This window comes from Typopeltis vanoorti, chromosome 17 (genome assembly GCF_054136105.1).
Source record: "Typopeltis vanoorti isolate ZY-2024b chromosome 17, IOZ_Tvanoo_1.0, whole genome shotgun sequence".
In the NCBI taxonomy this organism is placed as follows: domain Eukaryota; kingdom Metazoa; phylum Arthropoda; class Arachnida; order Uropygi; family Thelyphonidae; genus Typopeltis; species Typopeltis vanoorti.
The window spans coordinates 115652136-115675615 of record NC_143565.1 but is presented as its reverse complement, the minus strand read 5'-3'; the positions used below and the strand labels follow the sequence as shown (position 1 = coordinate 115675615).

The 23480-nt window shown below is 37.6% G+C and overlaps 1 protein-coding gene across 2 annotated transcripts in view; it reads left to right on the top strand.

Annotated features, from left to right (window-relative positions):
- LOC150097823 (GATA-binding factor 6-A-like) overlaps positions 1-21652 on the top strand; it is a 38040-nt gene extending 16388 nt beyond the window's left edge. Inside the window, exons 3-6 of one of the 2 annotated variants that reach the window (XM_090407290.1) lie at positions 3646-3827; positions 19858-19983; positions 20976-21105; positions 21234-21652. In XM_090407290.1, the coding sequence (XP_090263416.1) occupies positions 3646-3827; positions 19858-19983; positions 20976-21105; positions 21234-21529 (734 nt within the window). In that variant the 3' untranslated portion in view covers positions 21530-21652. Of the gene's footprint in view, positions 1-3645; positions 3855-19857; positions 19984-20975; positions 21106-21233 lie in introns of both variants that reach the window. The other variant, XM_090407289.1, reaches the window with a different exon arrangement.
- Positions 21653-23480: the final 1828 nt, after the last annotated feature.

Below are 23480 nucleotides of genomic sequence, written 5' to 3'. Positions count from 1 at the left end.
TCACACTCTCTTCTTTTAAGCGAAACCACTTAATTGTCTTCATCCCATGGCTTCCAGAGGTTCTTATCTTCGATCTTATTTTAAAGTCTGCGCACAACAGTCGGTGTTGCTGCGTCACTTGATCTGTTGGGATTACTTTACAATTTGTCACAACCCTAAGATGTTTTCTTCTAGTCAAAATGTAGTCAATTTGTGAACTGATGTTACCACTCTTAAATGTTATCAAATGCTCTTCCCTCTTGAAGAAAAACGAGTTCACAATTGCTAGATCAAACGCTACTGCAAAGTCCCCAACCCTCTCTCCTTCCTGATTCATCATTCCCACTCCGTGGCCACCATGCACCCTTTCACAGTCTCTATTCTGTCTCCCTATGTGTCCGTTCAAGTCTCCTCCGACAATCACCGTCTCGTTTTCTTCCAGTTCCCTCATTTCTTCATCTAATACGTTCTTCCAGAACTCATCTTTCTCCTCTGGTGTACAGCCAACTTGTGGAACGTATACACTACATTATACATTATAATGCATATATATTATAATGGTAATGAAGGCCATTATAAGAAAAACAGAACTTAACATTACCACACAGATATTAATATCGGTTTATCCAATTCTTGTTTTTCGTTACTGTGTATTTCTAATCAATACATTCTAACCTCAGGAGGAATCGACTGAAATATTGAGGTGTTTATTTTAATCATAATATGTTAATATAAAAAAAAATCCTCAAATAAAAATAAAGTAAAATTAATATGAGCATCTTTCGAAGAGTTGTTATTCAAAAATATCTTAAAAAATCATCAAACAATCGGTTGAGAATATTTACGGCTTATGAAATTAAATATAAGTACTAACATTAAGAAAAAACGTATATTACGCTATAAGATTATTAAAAAATATAAAAAAGTTTGGTGTTCATGTCTCCTGAAGTATAATAATATTAATGCATGAAAACTTTTAATACAATTTTTCCAGAAAAACATATTAACTCTTTATTATTTCTAATAGCTTATGTTTGAATCGTAGGCGTTGCAAGCCATCATCAAAATTAAAAAAGATAACAAAGTAGATCGATATCAGCTGATATTTAAACAGATATACGGCGAATATCTCCTGAAGAAGATGTGGGGATAGTGTGGTTACACGAAAGATGTCAATATCCTCCAGATGACATATGTTTCTGCGCCATCTGCTTAACATCTTACGCCAGCACTTAAATATTTCCACACCCTCTGGGACTTCTTGTTCTGACTGCTGTCATCTTGCACAATATAAATACCACACTGCTAGAAAAAATATCCTTCCAACATTACAAGTTCTGCTTCACTTCCTGAGCTAGGACCGTAAACTACGGACAGCTAGACTACCTTAGGTCATCCGAGTCTATAATCGTAAGCATGTCAGACATAGTCGAAACGGGGTGGAAAAAAAAAAGAAGAGAAAAAAATTCTTCTCGGTTGAACTGAAATGCTGTTATTGAAGTAAGGACTTGGGATGTACCTGTCAAAAAAAGCTACTTTATGAAGGGTCGAATGACCCGCTGTAGTGGCGCAGGTCAAGGGCTGTGATGGGATAAGTGAGTGATGTAGTAACTTGGTCAGGCGGAAATATGATCTGTGCGCATTTTCTAGTTTATATAGAGTGAAAGAAGGAAGAGAAGGGGGGGATCGAAATGCGCACTGTATAACTGAAGACTTTAAGAGCTCTTCCTCTAATTGGAGCAAACCTATAGTTCGATATTTACAATTCAGCCCTCGCTGTATAAATCGATATATTACCATCTATTAAACCAACTTTTTTTTTTCGATCGTTTAATGAGTGTTGTTGTTTTTTCCCCCGCTGGAACTCTGGTTTATTTTTCCCAAACCAGACAAAATGGATAAGACCACGTGCATTTATAAAAATAAAGCAATCGTGTCATAGCCTTAGCTGTCTTAGCACAAACAATAATCACTTATTGCAACCTTCGAGCAGTTGATCGAATCGAAAGTTGCAAAATCTACTCATTACACTAGTTGAACTTCTATCTGAATATGCAGAACACTAAGCTCCAAAGTCAGTGATAATTTAATAAATATTCGTGCAATCTACTCAAAAAATGAAGGGAGATTTAGTAAGATGCTTTTAATTCTTCCATGAAAGGCACCTTGGTGTTGCTTCATTTAAGTTTTGTTCCCTTCAGAGAAAATATTTACAAGTAACGCAATTCAAAGTTTTTTTTCCCTTTAAGAAAGAACCTCATAAGTCAGAACTGCGTCTGGCAATCGTCCAACATGATATTTACTTAATACTCTGTTTATGTGTGGTGCTTGGAGCACTGAAGATGTTTATAACATCAGAGGACACTGAAAATCTTCATGGCTGGGATCCGGCTGTGGATATAAACCGTAAGTCTTGTTATGCGAGCATAGCCATTTGTGTCTGTATATATATATATATATATATATATATATATATAAATCAGTTAAATTAAAATTTAACTGATTTAAATCCCAATTACAACTATTCTCAACTATTACAATTATGGGAATAAATATAAATATTAGGAGCTAAAATGACCAAGCATATAAAATTGCTTGGTTATCCTAATATATATATATATATATATATAACGAAATTACATATATTTATAGAAGCGAACTATATTAATTTACAGCGAAATATAGAATTTATATACGCGTGTAGAGAGAGAGAGGTGACATTAAAAATCAATCGAAATAGAAGTTGTTGTTGTTATTGTTTATTACTCTGTGCAGAGCATGTCATATGTCATCCTTTTAACTAAATATGATACAGCTTATGATTTGATACAGACAGTAACTGGCGTAATAGACTTATTATGAAAAATAAAAAGAATAATAATTAAAAAACTACATAATGAGAGCGATCATGTATAATGCAATACCGAAGTGCTGGCCGAACTGCAAAAATTAGCAAATAGCATGAGGTTTCTAATGTGCTGCCATCTGACGGAACAATTCTAAACTATAATCAGTATTATTAAATTAGCACTCATAAATACTGTCGTAAGGCTACGAATCGATTTTTTTTTTTCATTGTTATAATGATTTAACTTATCTGATATCAATGAATCACGCCCACTTAAAGAGATTGTCATCAAATACGCCTGAATTGATTTAGCTGGCGGGACAAATCAAGCCAGAAACTTACCTTAAGTGAGATAATAATAATAAAGTAAATTAGAACAAAGATCGAGTGGACAGCGTTCTCGTTCGAATCCTGTTATTGATGCTTGTGAAATTTAAGTGCTAAATGATTTTCATTGTCCGATGTGAGGCTACCCTACTGCTTACTGGAAATACATACAATAATGTATTTATATGTCTGCGAAAAATTATTACTGATGTATCATGAATTTTTGTGTTTTATGATAAATACAAAAAACCAAAAATGCCTCGCGAACAGCAGCGAACATCTCCCACCCACGCCGCATGATGCGACTGAAATTCGCACCCACCCCTCCACTGATATATAACCTTAGCCCACCCACCGTACTACAGATTTACAACTTTTCGTGAGTGAGAATCACACAAATAAATAAATGAATTAACTTCGATTCATTTTATAATTAACGTTATCTGAGTTTATTACTCGCCTTTGACAAATGTTTTTTGTGTCTGTTTTAGAGGGAGAGTACATCAGTGCTGCGATGGCCTTAGAAGAAGGTCGGGAATGTGTGAATTGCGGAGCCATCTCCACGCCTCTGTGGCGGAGGGACGACACCGGTCATTATTTATGCAATGCGTGCGGACTTTATCACAGAATGAACGGCATGAACAGACCCCTCATCAAGAACCAGAAAAGGCTGGTAGGTGAAGATTGTGTTGCTAGAAAAGTGAGTTGGAATTGGTTTAACCTTACATTTTCCTACTGTGTGATTATGCTGTGCGCGGAAATTTAAATTCTATGTGAACTTGGTAACAGAAGCTCGGTTAGAGGGGGGGGGGGTTAAATTAAAAATATAAATTGAATACGGGACTTTCAAAGGCGTTTTCCTATTTTAGAGGAAATATCTTCGTAGCGAAGATATTCGGTTCTTATCTGAAATAAATTTCATGACTCAATTTAAAAATAAATAAATAAAAAGTTCGATAACAAACACGCAAGTGGGGAAAAAAAGCTCTTCGTTGTCGGAAAAATTCTTCCTCTTTTGGTTCTCATTTGCATATTTCAACCCCCCCCTCAGACTTGCCTTCATGTTCACGCACTTTTTAATTTTCGCTTATATTCTGAATTCTCCGGTATTTCTGCTATTCGCCAGCCACTCGTGCCCTTAAGAGTGGAACACTGTTGATTTCTTATTCTCTAAGAGGCAGTAGAAACAAGCATCTTTCAATCACAGTAAAAGTTTGATAAATCATGGGAAAGCTACAAAAACGTTTCTTTGCCCAAAACGTCTTCGTATAAAATATGTGAGAATTTTTATTGCTCTTTTTGCTAAGATTTTTGTTTACGAAAGGTGCTTGTTATAAAATCTCTAATCGCTGATGGTTGGACTGATGTGTACTCGTTCTCCTAGGAATGCGGTATTTCACAGACATGACACTAGCGTGATATCTTGCTTTACATTCTTATTGCGCGTTTTCTAATCAGCTTATTCTATTGCAGAAAAGGTACTTCTAATGCTACCAGAGTGAAAGTCACGTGCAATGCACGGTAAAATCAAAGCACCTATTTCTTGGGAAACGTTGCCTATCAATAAGAATTTTTCCTGCGACCTTGATCACAAAAGATGCTAACATAACTTATATAACTTAACAGACCAAAGCAATATTCTTGTCAGCAGCAAATCGATTTGAATTCCATGCCACTGGAATTACCTTTCCAGGCATGAAAACAAAATAAAAGTGTGGTTTTATTATTTTAGAAGAGTGTTATATATATATTTTCTTACGTTTGGAAACTATTTAAAAATATGTAAATTAATAATGCTTTTGGATTTTAGATAAATTACTTATAACTTTTAAAAGATTAAAGCATAAAAATTTTGATTTCTTGAAATTATCTGTCTGATAAGTTTCATGACATTGCACATGATTTATTTAGCTAAGAGGAAAAAATTGCGGTAAAAATTCCACCCACCCACCCACTCACTACTTCGTTCAATTGCAGCTTCTTCGATCATCCAACTTTAATTCCCATAAAATACATCAGTGAAGGTGGCTAAATGATGCAATTGAATGTTATATTGACAATTGACAATTGCATTAATGGCTTTAGGGGTGAAACAAGATGCTTTTCCTATTCCCCGCTATCTGTTAGGGATATAGTGAGGGGAAAATTTCATGAGCAGTTGGCTCGCCCTGAATGGGCATGGAGATTATGTATCTCTACTGGAAATTAAAATGGCTTTTGGTCTTTTATGTTTGAATGGATCCGTTGCCTCGTAGGCTACAGCTTGCTGAACTAGATCGTTGGGTGTATGGACGTTTTTAGGAAAAACTTTGTTGCTAAAGATTGTAGAAAAGTGAAGAGATAAGATATATTTGTATCTCGATGAAGCTGATTGTTTCTGATGAACCATGGGGCTTTCATAATCATTCGCAGACACTTGTTCTGCACTCGCTGTATTTTGATAATGTTAGCATTAGAGATGTGGCTCCAGATTGGAGAAGCATAAGTGACTATGGGACGAATCGTCAGCTGGTATAAAAGCAATTTGATTCTGATGTTTAGCTTGTTGTTCCTGTTAGTTAGCGGTAGATCTGGGCAATGGCTTTAGATGCCTTTGCATACGTAGCCTTGATGTGTTGGTTAAATGTTAATGTTTTAACTTTTAACCTGACGCCAAGGTATTTTGTTTCTGTCTGCCAGGGAATTTTAGTATTGAATAGTAAGAATTCTTCTGCAGGAGATATTGATCCATTTGTGAAGAGACTGGCTGTGCTCTTTTGGGGATTTACTTGTAGTCTCCATTTGGAGAACTATTTATCTAACTTCAGAAGGTTTTCTTGAAGCATTTTAGTAACAAGGTGTGGCCGAAGATCTGGCTAATAATGCTGCATCATCCGCATATAGGGCCATGATGGACGACATTGGGGTGTGCGGAATATCTGACGTATATAGAGAATAGTAATGGAGCTAGTAAGGATCCTTGTGGAACTCCGGCTAAGATATGACGCTGGGATGAGGTAGTACTATTTATCTTGACTTCCATGCTTTATTCTGTAGATATCATCTACCTAGATGTATCATTTTCAATGAGATACCGGCTGAGATAAGTTTATGTAGCAATCCAAAGTGCCAAATTTTATTAAATGCTTTGAATAAATCAAGAAAAACAGCTCCAGTGTATTGATGCTAGTTGTAGCCGGTGATGATATATTCAACTATTCTGAGTATTTGTTGTGCAGTACTATGGTACTGCCGAAAACCAAATTGTTCTTTTGGAAGGATGTTTAGCTCATTTACTGAAGCTTGAAGTCGTAAGAGGATGACTTTCTCTGCAAGTTTACCCGAATTGAGATGAGACTGATGGGACGATAATTTTAAGGAAGGTGTGGGTCCTTGCCTGGCTTACGTATTGGGATGACATCAGCCAGTTTCCAAATGGGAGGAAAATAGTGAAACCTTAAGATTGCATTTATTATTAGGGTCAGGAGCACTACAACTTTTCGGGGCAGCAGCTTGATCACTTTATTTGTGATGCCAGCTGGACCAGGAGCTTTATTGTTCTTTAAATTTTTTATGATAGCGTATATTTCAGCAGGTGATGTGGGCACAGTATGGTCAGCACTGGTATCAGGGAGTTTTAACGAGTGTCTGACCTGTCTGTGAATTTTATACAAGTGATTGAAGTCTACGTTTTCATATGAAGGTTTGCACTGCTTTTCTAGTTTTTTTATGCCATGGCTTCTGCCTTGTCTGCGTCTGTGTGAACAAAGCCAAGGTCAGAAAGTAGAGGGGGAAGGGATCTGCCTTTGTGTTTGATATTCCTCAGTAGTCCCAAGATAGAGGTGATCAGTATACATGAAATAGAGGCTAACTTTTCTTCCTTCAGTTGGCCTCTGTGGGTTTGAGCGCATCTCTCACTTCACCATTCAGTCTGTTAAGAACTTTTTTATTTTGTGGTGTTGTGGAATCTCTTTCTTGCTTTTTTTTTTCTCTGATCAGATTCATAATATGTTCTGGCAGAACCGGGCGTGGGGTCAGTTTTGGAGGACGTGAGTTAATTTGTTGGGTGATGACTGCAGTTTCGACTTCTTTTGAACTTATATGAGGAGCTGGACCGATGTAGTCCGGGAGTTCTTTTAATAATTTCCCCGAAGATATAAATGCGTGAGAGGGAGGAGACAGATGCTGTTGTTTTCAAGATGGAGTAGAATTGGGTTGTGATCAGATGTCAGCTCATCCAATGATTTCAGGCTGTACTGGAATTTGATATTTTGCAGGATATCCAGGATGTCAGCAGTGCCGAACGTACTCTGATGGGTTGGTTTAGAGGGACCTGCCACAATTGCGGAATTGGAGCCTGCGTAGCTGAAGAGGATTTGGCCGTTCTTGTTGGGGGTTCTACAGTTCCATGCAGGATATTTTGAATTTAGATCCCCGGCAATAACGATTTGTTCTCTAGTGCCCAGGACGGCGTTTAGATGTGTATGTAGAAGGGTTTTTAACGGCGGGTTGTAGACTGCGTAGATTTCAGTCTGCCAGCCGAGCTTGTGAAAACCTCCACGCCTGTAACCTCAAGGTTAAAGGTTGGAGGGGTATTTACTGAATCGTGTTTGATATAATTTTTAATAAAGATGGCAGTGCCTCTGTAGGCTAGCCTGTCTGTTCTGTATGAATGATATTCCCTGATTTTAGGGCTGTCTGAAGGTCTTAGATGTGTCTCACTTATTAGAACAATATCTGGCTGATATCTCTGAGTAAAGTCTTGGAGCTCCAAAATTTTGTTTCTGAGGCCATTTGCATTCCGCTCAACGTCTGTAAAGAGGCTGAAATTAGTTTGTTTCTATTCATCTATAAGTGCTGTGAGGATGGCTTGTGCTTCACGTAGGAATCTTTTCGTGAAGGTTACTGAAGGGTTCGGCATGCCGAAATTTTGTAGCATGTTTGCTAGAGAGGCAGTGATAACAGCGGACAGGTTTGCAGGCGCTGCTGGCTGATTCTGTTCTTGTGTTGACTTGTTGGAACGGGCCACATCTGCATAAGTTCTTGTCTGCCGTTGGTGGTCTCTTTTCTTGAAAGCCTCTGGCTGTGGTGCAGGAGCCTCTGGTATTCGTGTGTTAAGAGGAAGGCTGTTTGGCTGTCTCCGACCGTCTGTTCTTCGAGTGTTGAATACATCCCCTGTAATCGACCGGGTGTGGGCCACCGCAGTTGGCACACTTAGCCGGGGTGATTTTCGGCTTGGTGCAGGTGTTGGTGGGGTGGCTCTCTCCACACTTAAGGCATCTGAACTCTGCTCGGCACAGTTTCTGAGCGTGGCAAAATTTCTGGCATCTATGGCACTGTCCTGTTGAAGCCCTTTTCCTAAGATGTTCAGGACTGATCTTAAGTCCAGAGATCGACGTCAAGTCGTATATGTTTTTGTAGGCCTCGTGGATTTCGGCCAAGACCAGAGGCATCGGGCTCTTGTCAGCTCTGGTCATTCTGCTGACCTTTATGGGTGGTGATAGCGGAGATCAGCAGCGATTTCATTTGTAGATATGTCCTCAGAAACACCTCGAAAAACTACCTTCAGGTTTTTCTCCGAGCTGAGGAAGGTGTGATATTGCGCACCATTTGAGTCTAACTCTTTAGTCAATCTTCTGTAGTCCATTATAGTGGGGTTGGATCTTTTTGCCATCGTCTACATTTTTGGCTGTTTTCTATGATATTTGCAGATCGGACATGGTGGTCCTTATGGACGTCCATCCGCCCTTTTCAGGGAGAATGATCGGGGGTGCCTTCTCTTTGGGAGAGACAGAGGAGTCCGTCATGGGGCCATCTTCATCCATTTCGTTGTCCTTGAGTGGCTCTATGGTTGTTGCCTTGCGGGCACGGACCTCTTAAGGGGAATGGAGGGGGGGAGTGGAGACCACCAAATCCAGCTTCTCGCCCTTCTCAACCTCTCCTAGCAAGGAGTAGAAATTAAAGATGCTGGGCCACTCGTGTTCAAATTTCCTTAGAATCTTTTTGAGAATGCTGAGCTCCCGCCCTTTATTGAGCGAGTCGATAGAAGCGTCATCTTCCTCCTCGCTCATGGTGATGACAGCCAACTTCTTGCAAATTAAAATCCCGCAGGTTCAGGGATCTGTCGACAATATACTGTAGACGGAGGGAGTCAAGTAGCAGAAGAAAATGTTTAAGTGTTGTGTGTGTGGAGGGGGGGGGGGGGGAATGATGCCGTGACCTTACTTGTCTGCTCAGCACAAATATCCTACCTCCCTAAAATCCAGATATCCACCAGAGGTCCTCTTCGCGGGTGGGTCCTACGCGGCGATTGACCTCGTACTCACACATTTCGCGTAGAGGGGGGAAATAGTAGGAGTTTGAGCTGGGTTAGTCAGTGCAAAGCAAGAATCACGAAACCCCTCGGATAATGGAATAGGAAACCTAAAGAAGCCCAGCTATCTCGTGAACACGTCCGTCCTCAATCTTGAAACTAATCAAAAGTCCTTTCTAATCCTTGAATGTTATAGCGCAGAACGCAAAACATCACTTGGTTTGATGGGTGAAGCACGAATGCTTTTCATATTCCCCTTTGTCTGTGAGGGAGGTGTTTTGAGTGGAGTGTTCTAGGCTCACCCTGTGAGGGCATTGCTATATATTTTATAATTGTAGTATTCCGCTTCATTGTAGTCCGAAGCTTGTTTGATCAGCGGGTTTGGATGATTGCTTGCCCTGATGAAGAACTTTTTGATAGATCGTGGAGAAGGGAGGAGATATAAGGAATGTTGATTTCTCTGTGAACTTGGGAGTTTCTTATGAACCATGGGGCATCCAGAATCATCCTCAAGCATTTGTTCTGTATCCTTTGCAGTTTTTGGATATTTATATTTGAGGTATGGCTCCTAGCAGGAGATGCGCAAGTGATGACTGGGCGTATTGCCATCTTGCATATGAGTAGTTTGTTACATACATCCAGCTTGGGTAGAGTTGAGCGATTGTTTAGATGTCTTCAAGCCTATGTGTTTTATGTGATTGCTGGATTGAAGTGTTTTGTCAAGCAACATGCCGAGGTATTTAACTTCAGTCTGCCATGGAATCTTCACTCCTAATAGGTGTATGTCCTTCTTGCTCTGGACCTTCTTTTTGGAAAACATTATAGCTAAACATTTTTGGGAGGTAACTTGAATCCTCCAGTCCATCAGCCACTTTTCTTGTACGTGATTACTGCTTTGGGGTCTATTAATTGCCAGTCAGTCGGGGACTGAGTGATTTTGCTAGTAGAGCAGGTCATCTGCATATAGTGCAGTGATGGTTGTACTACATTTTTGGGGGTCAGCTATGTAGATTGAAATAAAAGGGGGACCAAGAGAGCCCTGAGGCACACTGGCCATGATTTTGCGCCTCGTTGATGCAATTTCATTTATTTTGACTTGCATAAATCTGTCTTTAAGGTATGAATCTATTATTTTATTAGCTCAATTGGTAGGTTAATTCTATGAGTTTATAAAGCAGGCCCTGATGCCACACCTTGTCCAAAGCCTTTGCAACTCTAAGAAAACTGCAGCTGTATGGAGGTTCCAGTTGAAGCCTTTTGTGATTTGCTCAACCAGTCTGTGTATTTGTTGTACAGTACTATGTGTTTACGGAAAGAAAATTGTTCTTTTTTTCTTTTCTTTTTTTTTTTTGGCTAGATGAGGACAGTGTAGGGAAAAGGTGTTATTGAGCTATTAAAGCTCTGATCACGGCAGGAGGATAACAGCAATAGCCGAGCTTCAGTTAGAACTTCATTGGCTACAGCATTGCCATCCATTACCTTCCTGAGTACCCATTTTAGTCGCCTTGTACGACATGCATGGGCTGCAGTGGAGCTATTCTTATCCCGGCCACCGCAAGGAGACTCAAATATTTGAAACTATTCATTTATTCTGCTTTCAATTCTGAAAATGGTGGGCTAAATAAACTAATTTTTTTTATAAATTTAAGTAAAGTTTCTTATTATAAATACGAAAAAGAAATTAAATATTATTACGTGCACGCATTTTGTTTAGATTTATTTAAAGTGTTTCCTTCTTTTAGAGTTTAGCGTCCGCAAATAAATTTCGTCATCTTGAAAATTGCATTCAATTGAATTAGCAGAAAGGATGGGAACATTCACCGCAGGTTAGAATGAATCTTTAATTCTTGAAGAGTAATTCGAATATTCTTGACTGGTTATTTGAAGGCTCAGATGCATTCTTCGTTAATTGTGTATTCGAAGAAAAGTCTGGCAAATTTTAACCTAGCGGAAGTCTAAAAAAAAATTGTTTTGGAACAATGTAGTCAAACTTCTTTTTTATTTCTACCTATGAACGTAAAAACCCCACTGTTCTCCGACATCTCTTGCATTTTCAACGGAATTCATTTCCATCTGTGTGTCATCTCCTATCCAGGAGCTAGCTACTCATGGTTGACTACGGACGTAACGACATGCGGTAAGGACCCATCTCTTCCACCTATTTTCGTACGTATTCATGACTATCCGTGTGTGAGTTCACAGGACGAAAAACCCGAATTTCCGGGTGAAAAATCCTCTACCTCCGTATGAGACCCGCTAACCCATCTTTAGTCGAAAGATGACCAGATAAAGGTTCCTCAAGTCTTGGTCGGGAATCGAGCCCAGATCTTTCCGACCAAAGTGCTTCATCTATACCGACTGAGCTACGGAGACTCTATGGACAGCACTATTTTCAAAAAATAAAGAACTGCTATAAAATATTAAAATAAAATGTGTTGATTTTGTAAGAAAAAAAGTCAACCTAAGGAAATAATCGAGTATTTAAAGGAAGATTTTTTTTTCTCTTTGACTGATCATCACTACAGTCTTCTGTTTATTACTTATAATAATAAAAATGCTGTTTATAGCAAAAATAAGCATCTAAATGCAATTTTAAATGAATTGCAAATATTTATAAAGGTGGGTGTGTGCATGCGTGCGTCCAGAAAAAAATCCTTAGCTCACTTGCTGTACTGCAGACTTGCAAGCTTTCTCAAGCGGGAGTCACGTAAAGAAATTAATATTATGAAACCTTACTGACTTGTTCTTGGTCGATTAATTCAAAAAGGTTGCTCGCAAACACTTTCCTTAATAAGTTCGTTTCTACGCAAATCATATGAACTAGTTCAGAGTTGGAATTTGTATTAAATATGAACAACTAGCCACTCAAACGAATCTCTCCGCTGCAGTGTAACGTAGACCACGACTAGTCAGTTCACCTTTATCAGATGTAAATAACGTCCGTAGACATTTGTTTCAATATTTAGTAATTTTGAATGTTATCTGAGGACGAATCCAACTATCTTGGCAGTGGTTTGATGCCTTCATAAAACGCATTCAAAAGAAATGACGTCCTGTTTTGTGATGCTACATTAGTTCTCTTTGTCACTAGTCGTAATGTCTAATGCATCTTCATTTACTAACGTACTTAATTTTACACGTGTAGCCTCCATAGTTCAGTCTGTATAAAAAGTGTCCTTTGTTTTCTTCAGAGTTCTTTTTTTTTCTTCAAAAAACTCGGCTTTTTTATCCCTCCAAAAGGTAATAAAAAGTATGCACGCAATTATCGGCTATAATACTCTGCTCTGATAGCTGTCGTTAGTTCGTTCTGCCGTAATTCAGAAACAACCCAACCCAACAGCAATCTAACTTCCACGTCTTGAATTATTTGTTTCACTTCTGTTAACAACTTATTTTCTAACAGCTCATCCTCTGTGCTTAATCACAGAAATTTCTTTAGGCTTGTTCTTTCTCATAAGATATTTCTGATAGTATCGAATCGAGAAGGGAAAAAAATGTCTGCTTTGTTCGATACTTACACGTGTCTAATGTAACATCCGGGGAACAGCTTCATCGTCTTCAAGCCAGCCTTTCTTTTTATGACCATTTAGATGGGGGTTCGTAGACTTCTTCATATATCTATGGGAAGGGCATCGCAGGGGCTGCACTTTCAATCAGAATATTGATATGGAAGTTAGAGTTATCCAGAATTTGCATCACTTTGTTCCTCTTAAGGTGAACAATAAAGTGGACGATCCCTTGAGGCCGCAAGTTTATGATGAAGGGCATTTTTGACTGCCTCGTCAAGCCTCTCATCGGAATTCTCAACAGAAAGCGATAAATTTATGCGAGTCTATTGTGGTTGTTGGGACTTTAACATCTAATTTGAAACTTTCCACCATCTTCTTACAAGTAACGAGAGATCGCGAGTGTGATTTCACATCTTTTATGTTATGGTAATTCTTTCCCATTTAGATTCATGTCACAAAATTTCCAAAAGGTCGCGTACTTGCCCTTTTCCTATACTCTTTCTGTCGCTCTCTAAACTCTGTCAACCACTCTGACTTCGACATTCTCTCTCCCTCTCTCTCTCTCTAAAGCTCAACTTTCTGCAGGGTTAAATAATTAGTGAGGACATTCATTATAAAATATTAATACCAGAGTCACTTACGTTTAATATTTTTATTCGTAAAATTTTCGGCTAAGTTTCATAGCCATTGCCCATGCTGTCATAGCAAAACTCTAAAAACCATTTAATTGAATGCACGTAATATTGCGTGCACCATAGGCCGCAGGAGAATAGCTCCATCTGCATTAATAGATATTCATAATAAATTATAAGGGATTGATTTGGTTAATTAATTATTTTTAAACGTAAGCAACATTTAATTACAAGTAAGGAACAGGTGAATGGCGAGTATCAGTCTAAACCGGGAAAGTTTTAAGCAATCGCTTTGGTTCAGGTTCGGGTGTGAATATGCTTTAGCTTTCTTTCTTTCTTTCTACAGTCTTTCAAGAAGAAAGACTTTTGTGTAACACTTCGGTTTTGTTCCACCGCATCCTGTGTTTAGTAGATAACGAGTGGCTTGATAAACCGGATTTGTTGGGTTCTTTAAGTATTCTTGATGTTCTTCAAGACGAATTTGTGCACATCGATCTACCAGTTTGTCCATAATACCATAAGCCACGAGAGCGGGGATCCTGTGAAGTCCCAGATAAGAAAGAGGAGGATATTTGTCTTTTGGTAAGATAAAGAAGGTATTAAAATTTGCGAACTGGGCGGAAAGAGACTTCTAAATTAATCTATCGAAGTAGTCAAGCTATTTTTTCTGAAAATCCCTCAACATACGGAATACAAATTCCGGTAATTTCTTGTTGAGGAGGACGACGGTCATTCTTATTCCCATTCACATTCCGGTTGTCTAAAACTTTCTCAATTTTGGGAAGTTAACTAATACTCACCATTCACGTCCTTACTTGCAATTAAATGTTGCTTACGTTTAAAAATAATTAATTAACCAAATCAATCCATTATAATTTATTATGAATATCTATTAATGCAGATGGAGCTATTCTCCTGCAGCCTATGGTGCACGCAATATTACGTGCTCTGGTATTAATATTTTATGATGAATTTTTTCTCTTGCGACTCCATTTTTAGACGAATTAGTGAGGCCATTCTTTTTAGGAACTTAAATGTCCACCACACATATTGGTTCCCTTTCTCCAGTTTTACCAATCAAGCAGGTGGGGATGTTGAGGTGTTTGCCATCAGCAATGACCTATCTCAGATCATCAATCTTCCTACCTGCATACTAGACAACCCCCTCCACTTTGAAAGGGCCAAATGCTGCAAACTCGCCTCCTGCCCAAATAACAGTCGCTCCTTCTGATCCCTTGCCAAGGCCATTGGGCTCAACTTCTGTCTACCCAGGTTTCCACCTCCCGATAGTACTGTAGCCACCGCACCAAAAAACAAGGCCAACTTACAGGCATCACTCTTCTCTTCCAATTCCTGCAGGAATTGGAAGAGAAGAGTGATGGAGGGAGGAAAAAGGTCCCTCCCTCCACGAAGAACAGCACCCTTCATGTCTCCCATAATCTTCCGACAAAAAAAAAAAAAAAATCTGAAGAATCCTTTATAACCTGAATACAAACAAGGCATCTGGTCCTGATGGTATCACACCCATTATGTTAAAAAACCGTGCCCCAGAACTAACATCTATCCTGTATCGCCTCTTCAATCTGTTCAACTGGCATCTACCCTACAACATGGAAACAGGTTTGCATCCAGCCATCCCAAAGAAAAGTGTTAAAAGTCAACCAACGAACTAGCAACCAACTGCTCTCACTTCTGTTCTCTCAAAAAATTGTGGATAAGGTTATCAACAACCAACTCTTAAACCACCTAATCAGTTACCAACAATATGGATTCCGCTGCTCGCGATCTACAGCTGATCTTGCTTTCACCACCTACGTCTGGACTCAAGCCATGAAAAAATTTGGAGAAACTCGCCTGGTCCCTCGACATTTCCTGTGCCAACCTCGCTCAAATACTTTTGATCGAGGTTGGTACAGAACCCTTCTCGCCAAACTGCCATCCTCTGGTCTGCCTTCCTCACTCTGCAACTGGATCGCCAACTTTCTCGCTAGCGTCTGTGGAAATTTGAGGAGTATAAACCGTCTACCATGACACTTAGCGGGCGGATTACACTCCTCAAACTTCCCCACCAATGCAGGAGTACCCCAGGGTTCTGTTCTTTCACCCCCACTCTCTTCTTCTTGTATGTAAACGACCTGCTCTCACAGACTTCCAATCGTATCCCTAACTTTGTGTTGATAGTACACTCCATTTCTTTTTCATTCGACAAACCTGTTAGTTCAAGTATTAGAATCGTCAAGGTCTACCACGACCAGGGACTTGAACTCAGATCTCCTAGCTATATCCCAGTGAGGCTAGGACAACCTTGTAAATTTCAATGCCACCAAAACTCGGTTCTGTCTGATCTCTCGCTAGAAAGAGCTCACATCCCTCCCCATTACCTTCAGTAATACTGAAATATCTAAACATGATCAGATTTTTCTCCTTGGACTGAGTGACCTACACCTTCGATCTTTCCTGGCACAAACACATTTCAAACTAGAGCTTCTGCAGCTGCAAAACAATTGGTGACTTTTTTGCACAAAACATTACTTCACAGTTGCTAACTCTATACAAAGCCCAAATCTACCCAGCCATGGAATATTGCTCCCATATTTGGAGTGGAGCACCAAAATCCTCTCTAAAATTTCTCGATTCTCTCCAGAAGATGGCAATCCGGCTAATTAATGATCCCTCTCTCACAGACTTTGCATTGTGCCTGTTCTACAGTTACTTTCATGGACAGTGCCCTGCTGTTGCCACTATGATTCATCCACTCTCCTCTCCAAAATCATTAAAACAACATCGACTGCTAACCAACACTCTTTTACAGTCTATCTTGAAACTCGCCTAACGAACTTCACTTCCTCCTCTTTCATTCCATCTACTTCTGTCCTTCGAAACAGATTCCTCATTTCTTCTATTTCTGCTCCCCCCCCCACACACACGACACTAATATGCTATAGGTCTGCTGATCATTCATGTGTGGATCATATATATATATATATATATATATATACAGACAGAGAAGGTTAGAAAAGAGGTCTAAATGCAGTCACTTAACTCTTAGCCCTGAGACTGTTGAGATTGGAGTACATCCACAAGTGAATATGAAATTCACCCATAACTGAATCCAGTCGTAGCCATTGAAACAACGTCGCAATAATAACGCATATCTAGCACACTGGGCCCCATTCTACTACTACTACTGTAGCTTACAAAAGAGATCCGCTACTTCTTTTTTTTTTTTTACTTTTTTGTAAGTGCACGCGGAAGAAGGTTTTTTAGGGGAATACGACTGGCTGAGAATGCAGGGATCGTATTCACTTGCAATATGGCAACATTTAAAAATGATCACATAAGCGCCAGTTATTTAATGAATATTTTAGAAACTGTCTTTTAATAATTTATAGATGGAAGGAGCTAAATAAGGTATCCCCGCTAATCAAGTGATTTAATTCTTTAGCTAACTTAACCTGCCTTCTGAATCCTTCAAAATCTTTCCACTTATCAATTGCATCGATGGGAACACAAGAAAGAGTTTTAAATTTCTTTGTACTTCTCCTTAAGCAAGGGGAAGGATCGTGAAGAACAGATCCCACTGGTCCACCCCGAATTCCACTCCCGTTGAGTCAATCCTCCATCACTAAGTTAAGTTAAAAGAAATGGAATTACTTGTTAAACAATTCACTTATCTCGTCAGAATTTCACACAAAAAAGTACTTTACTTGGCTATGAGAAAATTAGAGTTCATTTGTGGAAGCATCTTGCTAATGATTATATATCCACAGGCAATCTGCTTGTCTCATGGACTTGGTAAGCAGTCTTCAGAAATGTGATTTGTTCTGAGATCTAGGAAGAACGGACATGCTCCATATGGACTTCTTAGTGCCTGAGATTTGCAGTCTTTAGAATGCGAACAATGAGTAGAAGAGGTCTCTTTGTATTTGGCCTTGTCTCCAACTGCTCTCTCGCATGCTGCAATTTGACTTTGTAAGGTGACCTTAGGTTTATCTTCTTAATTGGGGGTGCAATGCCTCTTGTGCTGTAAAGATTAGAAGTGAATCCACACAATTCTTTAGGCAGGAAAATATTTGACATCCCTTCCTTGCTGTGATAATCTGTGGGGGAATTTAGTAAAGCGATATCAGCAATCTGGTGCTTCAATTCCTGCAATGCTCTCTCTCTCTCTCTCTCTCTCTCTCTCTCTCTCTCTCTCTCTCTCTCTCTCTCTCTCTCTCTCTCTCTCCAGATATCAGAGGCTTCTTCGATATTTCATTTCGCTTTGGAATCCATGTCTGCTTCTTCTTCTTTACTTTCTTGATATTATCTTCAAGGCATTCAGTTTAGTCATCAAAATTCTCTTTACATTTTTCTATCAGCATTATTAGAGGCCTTTTAGCGTTACCATTCGCATTCGTTGCCACTGATAATAAGAGTATTTTATTGGCAACAAACATTGGAATATTTGTCGTTGTTCTTCCTGAGAAAACGCAATAGGACAACCCTTTATCTCGAGTACAAAGTTCCTCACATACCTTCATGGAATCCCCGTGGTATGGTTTGAGTACTTGGGTCGAAGGTAACGGAAAGTATGTAGTCGGTATCATTATACATTTCACAGGTTATAACGACTTCGTTATAGCGGACAATAAGCGACTGACTCCAGTACTTGGAGAAAGGTGAGTAAGTACCGATTTGATTATCCTGACCTACCTTTCCTGATACCTCAAAACTCACTGAAACAGCTCTCCATTAAAATCAAATATTTTCAAAAAATCTTTGCATCGGTTCAGTTTAGTGGGGATATCGCTAATGATGACAGATTTATAGGCGTCAGCTGGAGAAGTTGAAGTGATTACAGATTCCGTGTACGTAGTTTTTCAAGCAGCCTATTATTTTCTTCCAAGTCTCCGAAGGTAATATCGATATTATTTATTCCTATGATCAATTTCCTCTCTCCTATCTTGAGAAAAGCAAAAAACCAAAAAATGAAGTTGTCATAGTTTTGTAGATGAGCAACGTTAATTTTCTCTCCTTGATATTTGCAAAATAAAAAGGTTGTGTACAAAATTTACAAGATAGATGGCACAAACAGAAATCACTAGGGGAGAGCCATATCCTGACCTAGGAGTATATCAAGTAAATATATGAATATATCCGGTGAATACGAAAATCACCAGTACAACTACAGTCAAGGCAACGATAGGAAGCAGCTTGCGCGACGGTATTATAGGGGGCGTGTCTACCCAGCCAACTGAAAGCAATCAGCATATATAAGATATCTTAAGCAATCTTAGATATGCTGATGATAAAAAAAATTCTCACATCTTTTTCATTGAACCCTTTTACTAGGAATACGCCTTGAAAGTGAATGACAGGAAATTTTAATTGGTCGAAACTTCTTAGTCCTTATAAGGACTGGCTTAAAGGGGCGAAGCAAGAATGCTTTTCATCTTCCCCGTTATCTGTAGAGGGCAGTGTAGGGATAAGGTGTTATTGAGCTATTAAAGCTCTGATCATGGCAGGAGGGTAACAGCAATAGCCGAGCCTCAGTTAGAACTTCATTAGCTACAGCATTGCCATCCATTACCCTCCAAGGGTATTGGATTGAATGAATTAATCACCGCATCTCACGGTCGATTGATTCCTCCATCAGGTCGAAACTTCTTTACTTACTTTTACCTTTTATATTAAATTTATTTGAAAAGAATTAAAGTGTTAAATTTATATTTTTAAAATTCTAAAATTCTTTGAAATTATTTTATAATAATATGTAAAATCCTATTATTTATTAGCTTTAAATTTATTTTGTATAAAAATCTAAAAATTGATAGCTTAAAACCTTTTAATTTAATATTTTACCCTTTAATTGATGGCTTAAACCTTGTAATTTTTCATTGCATCTATTGATAAAGTTGATTACGATATTTTAATATGTTGATTTTTTATAGCCAATACTTTACTGCAATTTATAGCTGCGTATTCATAAATTTCGAAAGGTAAATTCATTTAAACCCCCAAAAAATGTATTTCGTTTCTGTATTACACGCTGTTTTGATTGTTGTTGTTGTAAACACATGAGGAGTGTGCTTTCTGTGCGTACAAAACAGCTTTACAATCCTTCAAGCGGGATTCACATTGAAAATATCAAAATCCTTGTACGATAATTTTGTATTTCAAACCAGGTTCTGATCCATCTGGTATTGACTCTGCATTATTTTCATTACTTCGCTTTGTTAAATAATATTTTTTATCGTCCTTTAATTTTTTTTTATTATTTTTTTCCAGTCTGCATCACGAAGAGTTGGCTTGTCATGTTCTAACTGCCGGACATCAACAACATCCCTTTGGAGAAGAAACAGTGTCGGAGAGCCCGTGTGCAATGCTTGTGGTCTTTATTACAAACTTCACAGGGTAAGCGTATACTAAAATATATGTTTTGTAACAAAATAATATATTATTAACGATTTAATTAAATAAAATAATATTTTAATTAAATGTAGTAATCATATACTTAAATTAAATAAACTATTTAGAAGTTAATTAAAACTTTTGATAAAGATTACTAACAACACTTTTCTTTTATTTCAATACATAAATGATATATTAAATTTAAATGCATTATTTTATATATATATATATATATATATATATAAAAAGAATCAATCGACCGTGAGATGCGGTGATTGATTCATTCAATCCAATACCCTTGGAGGGTAATGGATGGCAATGCTGTAGCCAATGAAGTCTAACTGAGGCTCGGCTATTGCTGTTACCCTCCTGCCATGATCAGAGCTTTGATTTGATAGCTCAATAACACCTTATCCTACAATGTCCTCTACAGATAACGGGGAATATGAAAAGCACTCTTGCTTCGCCCCTTTAAGCCAGTCCTTATAAGGACTATAAGGATAAGGATTTTATATATATCGCATTTTAAATACTGTATTTTGATATAAATATATGATATATGATAAATAAATATAATATATATGATAAATAAATGTAATATATTTTATATTTTATTTTATATATATATATATATATATATATATATATATATATACTGTATATATATATATATATATATATGATAAATAAATATATTATATATTATTTTATATAAATATTTTATACATAAATTCCTATGTATATTATATATTATATTATATATATTATATAATAATTATATTATATTTAAGTTATTCTGTATTTTATATACTTACGTTTTTGATTTTATTGCAATTCCATTTCAATTTTTATTTAAGAATTAAAAAGAAAAATGTTAGCGAAGCGTGCAAGCAATCAATTCCAAAACTATCAATCTTCCAGATACTCCATTAAAATAATATGTCCAACACATTATCAAACTCTGATTAGTGAATTTTTTCTCTTTTGTTATGCAGGTAAATCGTCCGCTGACTATGAAGAAAGACAGCATCCAAACCAGGAAAAGAAAACCCAAAGGAAGCGGCAATAAAAATTCCAGCGGTTCGTCATCCGTCATCGCTGGCACAAAGCCCACAGATACTCCAGGTGCGTCATAAAAATTATTACGAAGCTTAAGGGAAAGGGAAATTAATCCAAATATAATATTTCAATGTTTATTATTTTGCTTATTTTCCTAATTTAAGGTGAAAAAAATTCATCGTTCTATTTTTCAGAATTTCCATCTAGTCCGAAATTAAGTGGCCATTCCAGTTTCCAAGTTCCTTTCTATCAACCGACAACAGTGTCATCCATGACGGAAACTCAAATTGCCACAACTGCAGTGTCCCCTCATATTTCGCATGCGTTCCAACTTCATCATCCACTTCCAGTGACGCCATCCACTACGCTGCCCATGTCCCCAGTCGCCCTCTCCTCTCCTCACCAAGTTATCACGATGGCCCCTTCCATTGCAGAAACAGAAGCTTCCAATGGCCATTCTACCCCAACCATCATGACGCTTAACACTTGAATTGTGAGATGTATGAACATTGTGTGTGTGTACGAACTGCAATTTGAATCTAACTTTTTCAATCAAGAATAATTGTTTGAAGACATTGACCTGCTCATTCACGAATAAATCTGGATACTCCTGTGTGGTTCACGTTTTAAAATTCCTCAAGAAAAAATAGTGCTCACTTTGAACTTCTGCATCAATCCTACTGAATGTAATTTCAGTATGACATAATACTCATTTATCGCGTTATATGTTTTAAAAATTGTTCTGGTGAAGCAAATAATGAAATGCATATTTCTGACTGTTCCAAGGCGAGAAGACTTGAATGCTATTTATAAACCTGGTGTTTAAGGTGAAATCAGACGTCATGAAGTTCGACTTAAAACTATACAAATGTTTGAAGTAATTTACTAATAAAAATAAATATAAATATAAACCAAAGTTTATAACATGATATATGATTTTTTGTGGGGGGGGGGGGAGATGGACCAAACCCTTGACTCTTTATCCCTTCATCTGACTGAAGGAAATGTGTGGATGGGGTGTTATTTAGCTCTAAGCTCTGGTCGTGGGGGGGGGGGGGGGAACAGCAGTAGCCAATCCTTAGTTAAAACTTCATTGGCTACAGCGTTGCCATCCGTTACCCTGGATCCGTCAGTTGCTTGATTATTCATCATATATGATGCATGATATCATCCTTATTTGGTCCTTATAAGGACTGGCTTAAAGGGGCGAAGCAAGAATGCTTTTCATCTTCCCCATTATCTGTAGAGGACAGTGTAGGGATAAGGTGTTATTGAGCTATTAAAGCTCCGATCATGGCAGGTGGGTAACAGCAATAGCCGAGCCTCAGTTAGAACTTCATTGGCTACAGCATTGCCATCCATTACCCTCCAAGGGTATTAATTAATCCGCCCTCATTACCCTATATATATAGATCAATGATACACTAGATTTTAAAGTAGTTTCTTACAGAAAAAATTATAATGGTGTTAGAGTTATTTCGGCATTTTCTTTTTTAATATAAAAGTATTTTAAAATATTCCGTAAGAATATAAATTATTTCTATTAAGTATTATACAACCTTTAGAAGTATCTATCTTTTTGAAAGTTAAAAGTTTTAAAAATGTGTAAATACGATTATAATGGTTGTTAAGCTTATGGCGCCAAGAATATTTTATTTTCTATAACAGCGCGTTAAACAGGGTAAGATAAAAAAATATATTTAATATTAAAGTTAAAATTATTAATTCTTATCACTACCCAATGATTCCAATAAAATGACGTTTGAAGCGAACCGATTTCAAATATTAAAATATTTGTATTGGTTTAAGCTTAAAGTATCTGTTTTAAAGGAGAGCGTTTCAGTAAAAGTAACATTTTACTGTACATAAAATTTTACCAAATGCGTTGTCATAGTAACCAGTCTGATTTTTTCGTAAACAAATAGTCAAAAAAATGCTACAGCTTGGATCAAGTCATATTAGTTCCTGTCTAGTCATGTTTTTAATTCATTTTCACATTAGTCAGTTAATATTTTCTTAAACTAATTTGTCTATCTATGAAAGAAAAAAGTTCCTAGAATGATAAACTGTTATTATTCATAGAATTAAAAAAACGTTTTTAGATCTCAAAGTATACTCTAAAAAAGTGGTTGTCAATTTCATTGTTGTCATGGAGATCACGTGCAATATTTGTTGTTTTGTTTTCATCTAAAACAATGGGTATGTGCAATAATAAATATATTGTGTGTACAAGGAGTCTGAGTGCTTGATTTCGGAGAACGAACATGCAAATGCGCGCGAGAAAATATTTCCATATAAGGAGTTTCAAATTCATTTCAACCTTGAAAATATAACATTCTCGTAGAAACGAATGAAGCTGTTTCCTACCGGATGATCTCTCTATCTCAAGTATAATTTTCTTTGGCTTATTCATTTAAGGCCTCGGATAAAAGAAAAATCAA